This window comes from Lepidothrix coronata, unplaced genomic scaffold (genome assembly GCF_001604755.1).
Source record: "Lepidothrix coronata isolate B3197 unplaced genomic scaffold, Lepidothrix_coronata-1.0 Scaffold35, whole genome shotgun sequence".
In the NCBI taxonomy this organism is placed as follows: Eukaryota; Metazoa; Chordata; class Aves; order Passeriformes; family Pipridae; genus Lepidothrix; species Lepidothrix coronata.
This window is the reverse complement of record NW_016690215.1, coordinates 3,733,928-3,750,575: the sequence shown is the minus strand read 5'-3', so window position 1 is coordinate 3,750,575 and position 16,648 is coordinate 3,733,928. Positions and strand designations below refer to the sequence as shown.

The 16,648-nt window shown below is 41.6% G+C and overlaps 1 protein-coding gene across 2 annotated transcripts in view; it reads right to left on the bottom strand.

Annotated features, from left to right (window-relative positions):
• EGFL6 (EGF like domain multiple 6) overlaps positions 1–16,413 on the bottom strand; it is a 37,202-nt gene extending 20,789 nt beyond the window's left edge. Inside the window, exons 1-6 of one of the 2 annotated variants that reach the window (XM_017812319.1) lie at positions 16,346–16,413; positions 9,259–9,368; positions 6,986–7,078; positions 4,072–4,191; positions 2,431–2,550; positions 1,333–1,467 (exon numbers count right to left, since the gene is read on the bottom strand). In XM_017812319.1, the coding sequence (XP_017667808.1) occupies positions 1,333–1,467; positions 2,431–2,550; positions 4,072–4,191; positions 6,986–7,078; positions 9,259–9,368; positions 16,346–16,413 (646 nt within the window). Of the gene's footprint in view, positions 1–1,332; positions 1,468–2,430; positions 2,551–4,071; positions 4,192–6,985; positions 7,079–9,258; positions 9,369–16,345 lie in introns of those variants that run through there. The other variant, XM_017812320.1, reaches the window with a different exon arrangement.
• Between the last annotated feature and the right edge of the window lie 235 nt (positions 16,414–16,648).

Genomic DNA, 16,648 nt, shown 5'->3' with positions numbered 1-16,648 from the left:
TATGCCAAGATGTTATAAGATCTTTAATCTACCTCTCATATTCCAGCATACGTATAATGCTGTATGAAAAAAGTATAATCAGGAAAATTCAGTAGAAAGTACTACGGTCAACTCACAGCAAAATGTACAAGCACCAAGAGTATTTGATTTTGTTCTCCTTTTTCCTTATTTTTCTCCATCACAAAGATGTTTCTGATTTCTCCTACATGAGGGAGTCAAGCTGGTGCACAAGTGTTTGTGCCACTGGAATTTTATCCAGATTGCATCATTTTTAGCAGCTGACAGGTCCTCTCATAACGTAAGTCAGCAAACAGACAAGTAGCAGGAAGAGTGACTCAAAAATCTGGTATTTCTGAAAGTGAGACTGAGGTTTGCAGATAAAGTCCTGACTACTGAGACCTCTCCAGTTTTTCCCCCATCCACATATATTGTATGAAAAAATATTTTTTCCAGTTTAAGACTCTCGGGGTTTGCAGACAACAAGAAATGCAAATTTAGGTCTCCAAATCTGCCTCACGATCTCACTTCCTCCCCTCAAGTCAATATCAATCAAATATAAACAAAACACATGAATTCTCTTTTTTATGCACTTGTAGTAGTTCTAACCCTTCCAGGCCCTTGTGTTGTCAACAACTTGAACAATGCTCCTGTGGCACCTGCTGCAGGAACTTATACTTTGCTGTTCTTCCATCGTTCAGCTAATGGATTGAAACAGGAATAAAGGTGATTTGACGTTTGTTTTGACACCTGAGCATGTCAAGATAACTTTTTGCCTGTATTTATTCTTGTTAGGGAGAAACTTTGGCATGCTATAGAGATCTGAAAAGTAATTGAAACCTACTGTTTTCACACATTTTTTTTGATTGTCTCTACTGTCCATCCAAACAACTTGTTTTAAAGTCACAAAGGCACTTGATTCACATTCCTCAATAATGACACACAAAAAAATAAAAAAAATAAAAAAAAATTTGCTCATCACAGTTTGAAAGCCAAGACAACAAAAACTGGCTCTTTAACTAAACCTGTACCCGAAGTGGCATTTATTTTAGTCAACTGTTGCTAGCTTACTACAAACTCTTGCACATCTTGACTCGGTACAATGAGGCCATTTTTAATTGCAAGTGCCAGTGGTTACATTTTTCATAAGGCTACAGAGAAAACCCAGAGAAAAATTCAAAGTGTCATCAAGAATATCCTTAGGGAGACATCTTTTATCCATTTCTGAGGCAGTATCCTCAGGCTAGGCCATCATGCTTCAGGCAATGACAGGGAAGATGCACACTGTGGGAAAAAAAAACAACAAAGAAGGAAAATTCGTGGGCTAACTCTTACCTACACAGTCATAATGGCCACTGATGTATTTCAGTTCATAACCAAGCTGGCACTTGCAGTAGTAGCTTCCAAAGGTGTTGATGCATCTGCGGTTGTAAGAGCAGAGAGCTTTGCCAGTGGAGCATTCATCAATGTCTAGAGCAGAAGGGATGCTGGTCAGATCCATGAGAAGGTAAAATGGGAAAGCAAGAACTAGTTGGGATTTGCATGGGAATGGTTTGGTCTTGGCTATCACAAGTTGTTTAATAAATAACTCCTGTAACTTCATGCTTTGTGATGGCTTTTTGCTTTTGCATGTGTTCTTCTGAATGAAGCAGCAAAATGGGAACTTCATGGAAGATTTTGAGACCTGGCACGGTAAAATCTAGGGTAACTGGCAGTGTGGGTTCTCCTCACTGGGGACAATGATTTGCCCTAAGGTCTTGGAGTAGGCTCAGGAGGAAGTACAAAAATTTCTTTATTTCCCAGAGAATAAAGGGAATGGAAATGTCAAAGAACAGTTTAAGACAAAGTTCCAGGAACAGGAAATCGAGAGCAGCAGCAGCTCTTCTACTGAACCTCTGCACTTCTCCTTGCTGGGCTAAGGCAAGACATATCACATTTTAGCACATAGTAGTGACTTTGAATGTAATTCATCATGCCACACTGCTGCCCTTTATGGCTTAGAACTGCTGTGATGTGCTGCTGGACACCACGGTCAGTCTTTTTATGATTTCTACCATTTGTTTCCATGCTTAGGTGATCAAAGGAAAGTGGACAAGAATTCAAAAATATTTAAATAAACCTGGACAGCTTCCTGAAGACAAAACATTGTATTTAATGGCCTCATAGCAATAGGGAGAAACTGAATCTGTTGATGACTCTAAATCATGTCAAAACATTCAATTATTTATTGGAGATGAGACTTATCAGAAGAATTACATGGCCAATAGTACAAGAACAGTTATTAAAAAAAAGCATGAAAAATTTACATCGCACTCTGATTAACAAGAAGAATTATTCAATCCAGCAAGGAGGATTAACTACTTCTTAACCTTTCCCCAGAGTCTTATGGTTTCAGGAATCCTACAGAAAAGAGAGTGAGCTCTCTAAGCATACCAATGCATGTCCTTCCATCTGATCCCAGCTGAAGGCCACCTGATGGACAGAGACACTGCACCTCCCCTTTGACTTCTTCACATCCATATTGGCAATTCACCATGGCACATGTCCTGGAACCTGAAAACAGTATTTCAAATAACAAAAAGAGCAAAATTCTAGGCTGGGATCACACACTTAAGTTAGATCTGGATGAACACAGAAATTAATCAGAACAACAGAATTCCATTCATTATAAATAAAACTGTCTATACATTAACAATTCTGGAGTCCATGTGATAGATCTTACACTCCTGTCTACTTTGCTCTTTCCTTATCAGCCCTTATTCCTCTCTTTTTTGCTGATCTCAGTTCTGTGACTTTTTAATACCACCCTTTAGACTCAGAGAGAGAAATGGAAGAAATAAATATCCATTTCTCAAGGATGTCAGGGGCCTGCAGCTGCTGCCTGCCAGTAATACACACCATGGTTAGTAATGCAGTGGCACGAACCTGAGATGTGATGTATGGCAGGGAAACCCTCCAGAAGCTCTGGCCCCTGGGCACCTTTTGTGGCAATTTCAGTCTCCCTGCCATAAGTGAGAGAGAGTAGTGGCTCTGGTTTTCAGACCTGCTCTACAGCTGCAGACCCTGCACTCCTGCAAGTATTTGCCAAGGCTGGGTACTTTTACAATTATTCTGATTGACTTGCCAGATGGGCACCCTGCCTGATGAACGGTTTTCTCCAAGATTTGGAGATCAAAGACTTTTAGAATTTATGGTTTTCTGTCATGTTCATGGGAAAGACTGTGCTGTACCCCATACAGCCAGGTCCTTTGGTTTAGAATACAGCTCTCAAGAAGGTTGTTCCACTGCTCGGACGAACTGGCTTCCTTGTCCACCTGATGGATCTGCTCCAGTCCAGTGAACACTATAAAGGACTGTCACCATGTTACCTGGGTTTTGTGAAATTCAAAGCCAAAATACCTGTATGGAACAGCTCAGGTGAAGAAAAAAAAGTATTTTCTACAAATGAAACTCGATCATTGAAAAACAAGATGCTTCCTCAGGTCTGAAAATCAGGTTGGCTAAAACAGTGGAATCCTTTCCATTTCATGCTGGCTTAAAGACAAAGAAGATAGGTAGAAATATCTATTTTCCCCAGAAGTTTAGATAAGCCTTAGCTCAAGGAAAAAATGTTTGCAAGAAGCTGGCAGCAGCTGTGGGAGGCATATCAATACAGATAAAATAAATCAGTCATGGAGCACACAAAGGTAAAGCAAGGAACAACAGCATGTAAAAAGTAGTCTGTATTGGTGCTTTGCTTGGATAGATTAATTTATCCTTACTCAGCAGATGAACTGGCAGGACTATGCACCAAGATTGTACTAGCTGTCCTTCATCTGAAGTAAAACTATCAAAGATTTTTATTCTAGAAGGATCAAAACTCCTCTGAATACCAAAATACAAGTATGACCTAGTTTACTTTATCCAGGAACTACCAAATAGAAAAGCCTCTTTCAGCTGTGGCAGTACCAGAGAATTGGGGTAAAAACCCTGTACTAAATAAGCTAAATCTGTTCATCACAAGAAGAAAATCTGCTGGAATTAAATGTGATTAGATGATTTTGGTGTGCCTGTTCCATCAGCTCTATTACTTACTTGCACATGTGCCATCTGGCATAAGCATGTACCCGTTGAGACAATAGCACTTGTAGCTGCCATGTGTATTCATACATCTGTGCTCACAAGGACGTGGCTTCAGTCCACATTCGTTCAGATCTGCAGAAGTCATTGGAATTAAATGAGTGCTGGGTTTCTATACATATATTCATACATATAGGTGGATAATATTGCCTAATGCATTGGATTCCCCAGAGTAAAATCGTTTGGATGGAAAATGAGCCAGCCCCTTGCAAAATGAGAGTTTAGCAGACCATCTGGCTGAAAGACTGCTAGTAAAACCAACATACACAGACTTATACACTTGAAAAACTAATGCAAACTCTGGCCACATCTGGCAGCTTGTTAGGAAGAAGTGTAGTGGTGGAGAGAGTATTTAGTTACTCTCTTTTGGGGAGTTATTTGTCTGGATTTCTCTGATTCTAGCTGGAGATTTTAGCCCTCCCGCTGACCTCTGTACTAGAAAGGCAAAAATGAGACTGAGAACAGCAAATGAGTTTAAGTGAAACAAAGACTTTTACTTTTTCTGAGCTACACATTGGCACCAAGGTTATCAGTAGCAGAAATTAATACAATAAATAAATACAATAAAATTAAATACAATATATGATAAGACCAATCTCAAAAATCTCAAAATCCTGAGAATGAAAGCATCCTAAATCTTTCTCAAAATCCAAGATGTAAAGACTTTGCAGAAACTAACTCAATTTCAAATTTCCAATAGCTATTCTTCACAGGGAGAAAATGAGAATTCCAAAAAGTTTAATTTGTGCAGTATAGGGTGAGCAGTGTTCACAATAATATTTGGCCTATGGCAAGGGGACAAAAATCTCTGTTTGTGACTTCTGTGAGCTGACATCTCTACCTCTTCTAGTGATGAGGAAACAGGCAGAATGCATTAACAGAATGCACCAGCATATGCAGCCCTTTCAACATGTGCTGTGTTAAACAGAGCATAGGACCAATAATATATCTTCAGTAAAGATGCAGCTCTCCAGGCAAGCACTGAGTCTGTGTAGCTCCACTTCTAATGGGAGAAGTATCTGTTCTCATGCCTATGTACCCTGCAGACCACAGGGTCAGCCATTCGAAGCATAAACTTTGTGGAGGTGCAGAAGTGTTTGTTACAGCTCAGTCCAGGGAAGAAAAAGGTTTTCTATTTCTAAAAGACATTCTATTATTTAAATGTAGGGTGTGTTTGGAAAAGGGCAACCTATCTTCTTGCAAATCACCCTGGATTTTTGTGCTACTGTGGCTCCACTAAATAATCAAGACCCTCTTAACAAAGCAACTAGGGAGCAAACTGGAGAACAAAAGTTATTCTACTTATGCCATACGTTTTCAAAAGTGCTTATCTGCACCTATCTCACACAATGCACTGACAGCATACACAGCTCTAAAAAAAACCCTATGGAGATAAGGCTAATTTGGCTCAGACTTGGTGGCAGACTAATACAGTCCCCTTATCTCTGTTATTTTAGTTAGCTCATGTTAAGCTTGCTCAGCAGGGCATTCTGTGTAAGGACAGACCAAAGCTACATCTCCAGTAAACTAAAAGTGGGTATGAGCATTCCTAGCTGCTGGAACATGACCACCTAAATGGCTATACTGTTGAAACAGCTCTTGGAGACTCTGGGAGACTTCTGGCCTGTGCCAGCAACCACTTTACTGAAAAAATCCTGGCTGTGCTTCAGAAGGTAGAAGAGCCCAGGGTCTGAGAGGCGATTTGCACATGGGGGTCTCTGTGGTGCTTCCACCATGCCTCAGACTCTGAACCTACTGCAAGTGGCACAGAACTGATCTGATTGCCTACAGAGCACATTTCAAATGCAGATGGAGTTACTGCACAGAAAAAAAACTAAAAACTGGGGGCTTCTCTGTTGCTTTTTGGTAACTTTTAAGCTGCCAAAAATTTTTGAGGTTAAACTTCTGGGTTTAAAGGCAGAAATTGTAAGTAATACCTACATAACTGTTACATGTAACCACAGTTGCTCTTTCCCTTTCCTCTCTAGTGGTACTAAGGAATTAACTTCTTTCCCTGTGAAAAACACCAAAAGTGCAAAAGATGGAGTTTTCTAAAATACTTAACAATATAGCTTTATGATATATTGTTTGAAATATACTGTGTAATAAATGGGTTGTTTTAACTATAAAAAAAGTGTGTTTAGCACATCAATGCAAAATTTTCAGTCAAAGGCTGCAGGAGCTTGGTAAGGTAGCAAGTACCTGCAGTTCACTCATCTGTGCTGCAGTAGGATGGACCTGCTCCTTTCATCTGATCCAACACAGGGGTCTCATATATTGGAACAGGAAAAAAAAATTGAATTCTTACCTATGTGTTAACTGAAATATTTCCATGTTGAATTGCAAGTTTATGGAGGGAAAGTGGTGCATTTAAAGTTTCTGAAAATGCAATTCTAAAGACTCCCAATTCTGGTTCTCAGAAATACCATTCAGCATCTGCAAACAGCCCAGACAGCTTGATAAATTACATGTCTAGCATATAATTGCATGTCTTTCTGATTAGAAGGTTAGTTAAAAAAGAAACATGGATTGCTAGTTAAGAAAATACAATGGGTTCTGGAATTGACTGCCATCTCTTCTGATACTTTCCTATGTAATCTCTCCATGCCTTAATCCTCTGACTATAAACATGCCAGTTTGCCCTTGTCATCAGCCCATAGGACATACACAATATGGGTTCAAACTTCTGTTTGCTGAAGGAGACTTAGGGCTTGCCTGGGATGCTAGAGATGTAAGAGCCTTAAACTCTTAAGTTCTTCTACGTAAACATGAAAATATCCTGGTTTACTGTCTTGGAAGATGACACAAACCATAGTACAAGATAAGGAGACAGAAAATCAACAGTGCTTTCTGGAGCATATGCACTAACCTTGATTACAGGTTTTCCCTGTAAATCCAGGGAAACATTTGCATTTGTTTGGTCCCATGCACTCCCCATACTTGCAACCATGTCCACAGGTAGCTGGTGGAGTCAGGCAGAGAAAGGAGAGAGAAAAAGTTAGAAATATTCTATTTGAAAACTTTTGCCCTGCTTAGTTGCCTAAAAACTTTTTGCATAAGTTCAGCATCCTCCATACCTCTCCCTCTAGTCTGAGCATGGTAGCTACTGATCAGCACTTTCTATCTGCTTGAGAATAGTGATGCTAACATAAATTAAAAGAGTTTGTTTTTTTCCAGGTTTATAAAGACCTGGAAAAGAAGGGATTACTTTTAGGTCTCTCTCTCATACTTTTTCTGCCATGCTTACAACTCATATTTAATAGTTTTGTACTCTTGCATTTTTCCTGTTTTTAAGAAGCCTATGTGAGAAGCAGCTGGCCAGCAGTTTGACTTGCTAGACTTGGCATCTAGAGTAGGAAAGCGGCAACAAGACTCTCCTGCAGCCAAAGGAGACACATTATACTACAGCAGTTTTACAGTCTTGGACCTTCTGAGTTACAGCTGAGGAACGTGTCTATTCCATAGTGGAACATCCAGAGCACATCTGTCATGAGGCAACTGTCCTTACCACACATCCCAATAAGTATAATTGCATCAGGTTTACAATAATTTGAGAGGGCTATGCTTAACCTGGATGGATTAAAAAGTAAAATTTTCTAACTCTCAGCCCTCTAGATCATCAATCAGAAATTAAACTGACTTTTATAAGGCTTATAAGGCTCTTAAAGTCAATATGATTGTCAACATGGGGGTTATGCAGGAAGAGCAAACAAGACATGCATTTAAATCAGGACTAGCTCTGTAAAAACAGTGAAAAAGTATGCACCAGGATGCACATCTCGATACCTTGTGTAATTAAGCTGATCTGCAAACTATAGGAAAGTCACAGTGTTAATTACTATATAGTAAAACGAATAATTAAAATTCATACTTCTGATTTCAAGTATCTTCCCTACATTTACAGAGGCATTCAGATGTACTGATCCACTAACTCCACAGACTGAGGCATTTTTCAACACTATTTCTATCCCTGAAGGCAACATGACACACTGCAAGACCAGCTTGTTCCCCTGGGATCCCATGCATCCTTGCTTGGCATGGTCTCCCGTGGGATGGACACATTCCGCAGCTGTAACTGAGGAGATCCAAGACTGGAAAAGAGCAGCTTGCAGTGTTAGCACTGAAGCAGAGAACACTGCATCTGGATTTACAATGCGGAATTACATTATAGGTGGCTTAAAGTAATTTGCCAAAGAGGAGTCTTCAAAGTTTATGAAAACCTATTGCTTTAAAACAAGACAACCTACTCCACTGGCTGATCAGAGCTGTATTTGTCACCTGTCCCTCTAGCTATTCATTTGCATCAAAACTAAGGTGTTATTAAGCAATGCAGAAATATGAAAATAATCCCTTTTTTCTTTTTTAAAATGATGTTTTATATATATAAAACAGAGACATTTTATGATTTTCAGCAGTGAATAACCCTAAGCCTCTATACAAATTCACCAGATACAAAATGCCAAACCCTCTGGGACAACAGGTGCAACATCTGAAAAAGATTTCTAAAACATATATTTTATGATTTTGTTGTGTTTTGCACAAGTACAGTTGAAGAGAAAGATTCCACATTGCCTTCTCCTTGGGATCTGTAGACCTTTTACAAATTAGAAATGTCTTAAGAGCCATTGTCTCTTCATTAAGCCAATGATCCTCAGACCAGAACGCTGGCTGGCTACCCAAGCTCGGGTGCACTTATTTCTTGAGTTTTATTTATGTTTTCAGAAAGTTAAAACCTCCCGGTTCTCAGAGGCTGTGTACTCTGAAGAGAAAGGATACCAACTGACAGAAAACTATTTTAGGGGTCCTTACGTAGCATTGGAAAACACTGTGGTTTTAGCACATTCTCAACAGCTGTAAGAGTATAGGCACTGACCAGGGCTGTGCAGGAGATTGGAACAGACGGTCCCTTCTGGATCTAAGAATCTCTGCATATGCAGTTGATGGCTTTTTATTAGTTACCCAAAGCTCTGGGTTTTTTTAGGAGATGGTCTTTCAAATATGTTTTATTCACTTTCACAGAGTTAAGAAATTTCACTCCTCAGAAGGTTTCTTTCTGTAACTTCTGGCAGACATATATGAAACCCCTTTATCAGTACCAAGTACACAGCCATGGAGAGGACACAAGCATAAAGTTAATGTTACCTTCACAGTGGCCCTTGTTCTTTTTCCAGCCATAACAGCAATCCAACCTGGAACCATAGCGACACACCCCAGGCTGGCTCACAGCCACCAGCTGCCCACGAGCTCTCAAGCTGCATAAGGAAGGACAAACAGCAGCTTCATCAGGCAAACGCACTTTAGTTCATTCCTCTGTGTACTCCATTGCACATTTCTCTTATGTTTTATCCCCTGTCAGGCATTTTCATTTCACAAAACCTAGAGCAGTGTTCCTAGAGAGGAATGCAAAGTCACATTTGATAGGAGAAACAGGGGAGCTGGGAACGTTTCACCTGCAATAAATTAACTGTGCAACATAAACCCTTTCTAATAAGAAACATGGCAAAGGCAAAAAATACAGCCAGGTCCCCTGCTAGTATGAGTCATTTTTAATATCAGCGAAGTCAATGGGGCTGCCTCAGTTTGTGCCACATGAACAACCTGGATCGAATATACGATGCCACACCTGACAGCGCTTTTGCTTTGGATGATGAAATATTGATTCTACAGAAATGCATGTTCTGAACATCAGGCAGCCCCATAAAAGATAGTGACTTGCAGGTCATAGTCACTGCACACATACAAATTGATTGCATAAGTGCAGACAGTCTTGAGCGTTCTGGTTGCACGGGGCTGCCTGACCATAGTGTTGATTTCACCTGCCGATAAGCCAAGGGAGTTCAAAGTCACTGCAGATCAACAACTGCAAGAGTTGGAAAACCTGTCATGTTAGTTGCCAAAATCATACATCTAATGCAATTCCACAACTGTGTAAATCTTCTAGACCTACTCTGTGCTGCAACTAGTACTGTGGATTTAGTTGTCTTCTCCCTCTGTTTGCTGTGCTTAAGTTCTCCGATACCACATGCCTGTCCCCTTCCTGAAATTCCTTTTCCAAAATCCTGTGTCCTCACTGCTTTTTCCAATCCATAATTTAAAATGTGCATTCTTCAAAGAGTCCAAAGTGTTGGTTTTGACACAGAATACACCTTAATGGTGGCAGCTTTATAGTAAGTGATTTGAGGTACTGAGGGGGCAATACACAACAAAAAATATCTCATGGTGGGAAAAAGAAAGATGAAGAAAAGTAATCAGGCATGAACTTTTGCATTTTTTAGTCTGAGGCACAGTAAAGCCATTGCTTTATCACATTACAGCAGCGCTTTGCACTTATCCAGTGCTTATCTGTAAGGGTTGCACTCATATCAGAACCGTTACTGTAAACATCACTGAGGCAAACTAATAAAATATATGCATACACTTCAAAGTACAATATGTTACACCAGCATTTTGTTTAGTAGCTGAACCATTGAAAAGAGAAGGGAGTTCAGAGGAAATGCACAAGCTCATGTACCTGAGATACTCTGAATGAAGAGATGGTCTTCATGTCACGGGACAAGTAAAAAAGCCTCAGTGTTGGACTAAATTGTTCTGAAGTCATCCAACCTTTGCCATCAACCCAGTGATGCAGTTTACAGGAGAACACGCACCTCATCTTCAGACAGGTGAAAAAGTGTATTAAATAGCTATAACTCCTCTATGTGCATCTGTGAGAAATCAGCACCCTGCCTCTGCATATATAGACAAAAAAATAACTTTTTTCCATTTTGTTCATCCAAATGCTGCCGGCTTAAATCACTTGCAAGTATACAAGTTAAAGAACATATGTTCTGTTTGCAGGCTAGAAAGTGCCCTTGAATTTACCTGAATAGTAAATGTACATTCTGCTTCCATCCCAGAAAATCCTCTGAAATGCATCTGGATAGTGCTATGACTCCCCTGAAAGGTTAAAATGCCTAAAGCTTGGAGCAAGAAGGATCTCATTCCTTTCCAAAAGGTGCTCATTTTCACAGGAAAAAACTTCATTCGGTAATGTTTTATTTAGTAATTCACTTCAAAATCAAATGACAGTGTCTCTATATGTATGGCCAGTCTTCGCGAGCGAAGATTTGGGAAAGGTCATTAACCCTTGGAGCCTGCGCAGTGGATTTTTTAGGTGAGACACAGCGTGCGCTGAACTGAACCCACCCTTTAATCCTGAGGTTCATCTGCCGGGGCCGAGCAAGCTTGGACAGTGGCAGTGAGGAAGCTTGGACAGTGGCAGTGAGGATCTCAGGACGTAGGTTTGTTTAGAGTGACCTTCTCTTAGATGGATTGCCTTACAGGGCTGACGAGCTCTATCTGCCCGGGGGCTGGGAATCGAACCTGGGTCGCAGCGGTGAGAGTGCAGCACCCTAACCACTAGACCACCAGGGGCCCCTAGTGTCTCTATAAAGTATACAATATATCTCAAGATTTCAGCACAAACTTCTCTTAAAACTGGGAAATGTTTCCTAAAACTGCAAATGAAATTAACATAGCAGTACTCTATAGATACCACCCTGGACAAGGTCTTTCTTGTGTTCTGATTTTCACAGCAAGCGCCAAGTTAAAACTTACCTTTGGCAGTGGGAAAGATCAACTAGACTATTGAGAGCCCACCTGGATCCCAAAATCTTGGAGGAAAACCAGTTTTGCCAGCTTAGTCCCTCTAAACCATGAAGAATCAACATCCGTCAGCTCTGCCATTACTGTCAGGAGTTCAGTATTTTGTGCAAAAGAAAGAAATTTAGAAAGAGGAGATTCTTTCAGGCAGGCAGATCCTTTCTGGTAGAAAGGATTCACATCCCTTCTGGATATTGGGGGAGAAGTAATGTAGACTGGAAGCACAGGGCACTTCTGATCCCTCCCTGCAAGATATTCTTGTAGGATTTCAGAGACCTGAGCGTGATGGCTGGGCTTGTCACTGTCTACTCAGTGTGCAAAAAATTCCTGGCCTTGAAGAACCTGCAGCCCAAATACACAACTCAAGAAGAAGGGCAAGAGAAGGTAGACTGTGCAGGTCAGTGGCAAGAGTGGTCTCTGAATTTCTAGCGAAGAACTCTGTCCTCTGAGAGTCAGCAGCTTACAGCACTGGTGCTAAAGGTAGCAAGTGGCATACTTAGCTGTCCAGAGTGCCCAGGCAGGAGAGATTTTATATGGCTCTGTTGCTGCTGACATCAGTAGGGTGGTATTTAGCAAAGAACAGTGAAGATGAATAGCAACTACAGCAATCCAAGGCCTCCTTGTTTGAGGTGACAGAAAGCTGGCTGCATTATTTATCGCAAGATTGCTGTGAGCCCCTAGCACCATTATAAACTAAGTGGGACCCTCAGGTGTTTCAGTTAAAATTCTAGGAAAGGTTTACTGCTGCTGTACCAGGCTGTATTGTTGTGGTTTAGCAATGGTAGTCCCCAATTCAGGGCCCCCACTGAGACTCTCCAAACCCGTTTTCTCCTCCTGCTTCCCACTGCGGTGGGATGGAGTTGAGAATTGGAGGCACAAAAGGTAAAGATCATGGATTGAGATAAGAACCACTTTCTGGAAACAGCAATGAGATAAGAAAACAAACCGTAACAACAAAAATACTAATGACAGAGGGTATAAGAAAAGAAACTATGCACATGAAAAAAACTCCAATATGGGATGACTCCCTCTACAATGTTTCCTTGACTGGAAGGAACCCCTCATGCCTGGAAGACAGTCCCTTTTCTCCACCTCCAGCAATGATGTGAGGTGGTATAGAATAACACCTGTGTCCTGGCCATGCCCCCTCCTTGCTACTGTCAAATATTAATCCTGTCCTGGCTGGAATCAGGATGATTGTGTACAGTTCTTAACATGGTGAAGCATTTGAATTATATATGGTATATATGATAAGAAAAGCTATGAAGAATGGTCTATTTACAGAGGATGATAAGAACTTGGCTTCAGTTGAACAAACCAAAAGCTGAGAAAAAAATCTAATTGCTTCCTACTGCATGCCAGGCATCTCCAAAAGAGAGAGAGAAGAGCTCATTAAGATAAAGACTAATTTGTAACCATTTACTCTTGCGCTACCATCCTTTAATACTCTGAGGGGAAAACGGGAATATGAACGCCACAAGAAGGGTAAGAGAACTGAAGATCTTTGAAGAACCAGGAGAAAAACTCCTCCCTAATTTTAAGATACATAGTCTCTTTCACAGACTAAGACCTAACGTTGCCTGTAGTGACACAAACATAGGCATGAATGTTGTTCCTCTTTGAAGTAATATGAAGATTTTGAATCCTATCCCAAAAAACATCAGACCAATTCAGAGCAAAACATCCAGATACTGGCCAGGATCAAGTGAGTATGTAACTTTATTCCTAGAGTGGTGTGAGGAACAGACAAAATAAATTGAATGTGTGATGTGAGGACAGATGTTAAGCTGCTACAGAGGACCTTTGACTTCTTACAGTGATTTACTAAATTTGGTGTTAAAAAAGAAGAAAATGTATTTACAATAGCACGTATTCAGAAAGTTCACCTGCTCCACTTATCAATTGTCTAGGTAGACTTTTTAGCAGAGCAAAGTTGATTGATAGGGTAGGACGGATATCCCTTATACCCCCAATAGCTTAAATACACAAACAATTGCAAAGAAAAATATTATAAGTACAATAAAAGGTGAAAAGAGGGGACTAAAGCACACCTAAATGTTGGGACTTGCTTGTCCAAAAGAATCTTCCTACTACTCCTACCCCTCTTTATTGTTGTTTCATTCCATAAAATAAGGATATAGTTTTACATTGCATCATTTTCTCAAAATTAGTTCATGACCTAGGCCAAATCCAAGCCACTAAAAGTGTCTGCATACCAATGGGCAGTCAAAATTTCAAATATAATAACAGGGCTGTTAACTGTGCTGGACTACAAATTTCATTAGCAGCCATTTTACCCATAACAGCTAAAATAAAAAGAAGTAAAGACCTCAACACTGAAAAAAAGATACTTGTCATGTTCTCCTGACCAGTGATCATTTGCAGTGTAAGCCCTGCCTGAACTGAGTGATGCGACAGTAGGAGCTGCAGAGGATGAGCAAGCAAATCTTCAGAAGCCTAACTTAACCAGGTAGGTAGATAACAAAGTTAGTTTGAGTTAATATAGTCCTATTAATATTGTCTTTTACTAAAGTTTTATCTAGGAAGGAGCATTTATGAGTTTTTACTTTTTTTTTTTTTTAACAGCTGCTGAATGGATTAATGCACTGTTTCCATAAGACCTCTACAGAACACTTTTGGTCAGCTCTTGTGCACACAATAGCTGCCTGCTGCTGGCAGGGTGTGGGGGCAAACGTCTCCATTCCATTATTGTCAGCTTCCAGTTAACTCAAAGGCAGGATGTGATCCCTTTCTTTAACGTTCCTCTAAAAATATTTCTGGACATTGTTGCTAGCAAAAACTATCAGCAAACCTAAAATTTTGATCAACTGTTGTATTCAGAAGAACAAAAAGATGGTATTTCAGAAATTAGTAATTTGAAAAAGATTCCTTAAAACTCTGAGTGTATGCAATACAGAGGTATATTTGAACACTGTGCAAAATAAAGGCATGAGGTGTTTTCTCTGCGTTGGTTGTTTGGTCGGGTTTTTGGAGTTTTGTTGGTTTGTCTGTTTTCACAAAAGTTTATTTGAGGGGTGACTTCCTTCTAGGAAAAAAGTTCACCTATATTCATATTAAATAAAATGAAAAGTGTGTCACCTTATATCTTTTAATAACCGTGTCTTAGGTAACCCTTCAGCCAGTTTCAGGCACTCAACATGACAACAGTCTTGCTTCACTGTGAATCCCTCCCAAAAGAATAAATGAAGTTTAGCTTGGGCTTGCAGAATTTTCTTCTTTATGGCTTCATGTGCCCACCAAACTCATTAAAAGAAGTGCTTAGAGCAGAGAAATTAAAAGTCCAGGTATGAAAGCTACACTTCTAAGAGACATAAATAACCATAATTAAATCAGTCTTTCAAAACTGAATCTGATTTTTACTGTTTCCTTTTCCTTCTTAACCATTCAGAGACAGATAGGATCCTCTTAAATTAGGATCCCTTGTCATCCAAAGCTTCCATCAATATGTTTGAAAATCTTTTTTCCCCACTTTCTTTCAATGGAAATGATAGAGTGACAATCTTGGTAGAACTGCGAGATGCCATTACCACCCAACACCAACTTGGACAGGACAGGGTATAGAGCAGTCAGTTATAGGCAGGTTGTGCCTTTCCCATAGGTTTCTTGACTTAATGTGAAACAACGATTTTTATCAAACATATCACTCTTGGCTTTAGTTAACTCCAGGCCATATTTTCTTCTAGAAAGAGATAACATCCTTATTTTGTGGTTTTACATCTTTCTAAGTACTTGGAATGCAAGTACACATGAAAAATGACCAACAAACACAGGCATTTAAACAGAGCTCTGCTTCGACAGCAAATTTGTTTTGTCGAAGATATACAAGCAAGTCTGGAGTTTGTAAACTTCCAGTTACTGGGGAGCTGACCACTCGACAGCCCCACATGTTCTGGAACAGCACACTGCCACTGGCTGATGACAAACGTTCCCATTCACAGATCTGATACTAAATAAATAAACCACACAACATCTTGAAGGCTTCACCCGCAGTTGCTGTGAATTTCCCCTTTATGAGCTACTCCCTTGCTGCAGCACTTGTGCTGCTGGAGAACTGGGAGGGGGAACACTAGAATGGCTTGATCAGGAGTAAGTGGCTTTATTGATCCTCTCTCAAAATCTCATTCTGTTTCCAGAGCGTACCTGTCTCTGCAGAACCTAAAACATTGTGATGGCTGGATGATTGTGAAGCGCCTGTTTATCCAAGCAGATCAAGAACTGGAGCAGCTCACACCTTTCTACAGGTGGTGCAGCTGCTCCCACCATTTGGACCGTCACTGACGCTGCCGTTTGTCCCGAAGCAGAAGAGCCCCAGCTCTGGTGTGAGCTCCGCTGAGCCCCTCGGGGAAGCGGCGCACACGCATCAGGAGGGTCCGAGCCGGGCGGGTGCTGTTCAGCACCACGGCCCCGGCGACCGGCCGGGAGAGCCCAGCGGACACGGGCGCGGGAGGGACTCTCCAGCACCCACACCCGCGGGCGGGCACGGCACGGAGGAGGAGCGGGACCCAGCCCTAGCCTGGTCGGACCCCCGAACTCTCCCGCCCTCTCCCAGCCCGCCGTCCCCCCTCACCTGCCCACGGCGGCCAGCCCGGCGGCGAGCAGGGCGGCGAGCAGGGCGCTCCCGGGCGCCGGCACCATCGCCCGGGCGCGGGCGGCCCCCGGCGGTGTCTGTCTGTCCTCGTTGGCCGGGCGGCAGCGCCGGAGCGCGGGTGGGCGGCGGGACGGGCCCCTATAACCGGGCGGGGCGGGGCGGACCCGCCTCCGGCCGCGCTCCCCCCGCGCGTCCCGGGACGGGGCGGGCAGGGACCCCCGGCTCGCCGGGCGCGGAGCCACGGCGGTGTCCCTCTGGGAGAGCCGGAGGGCAAGCTGCCCC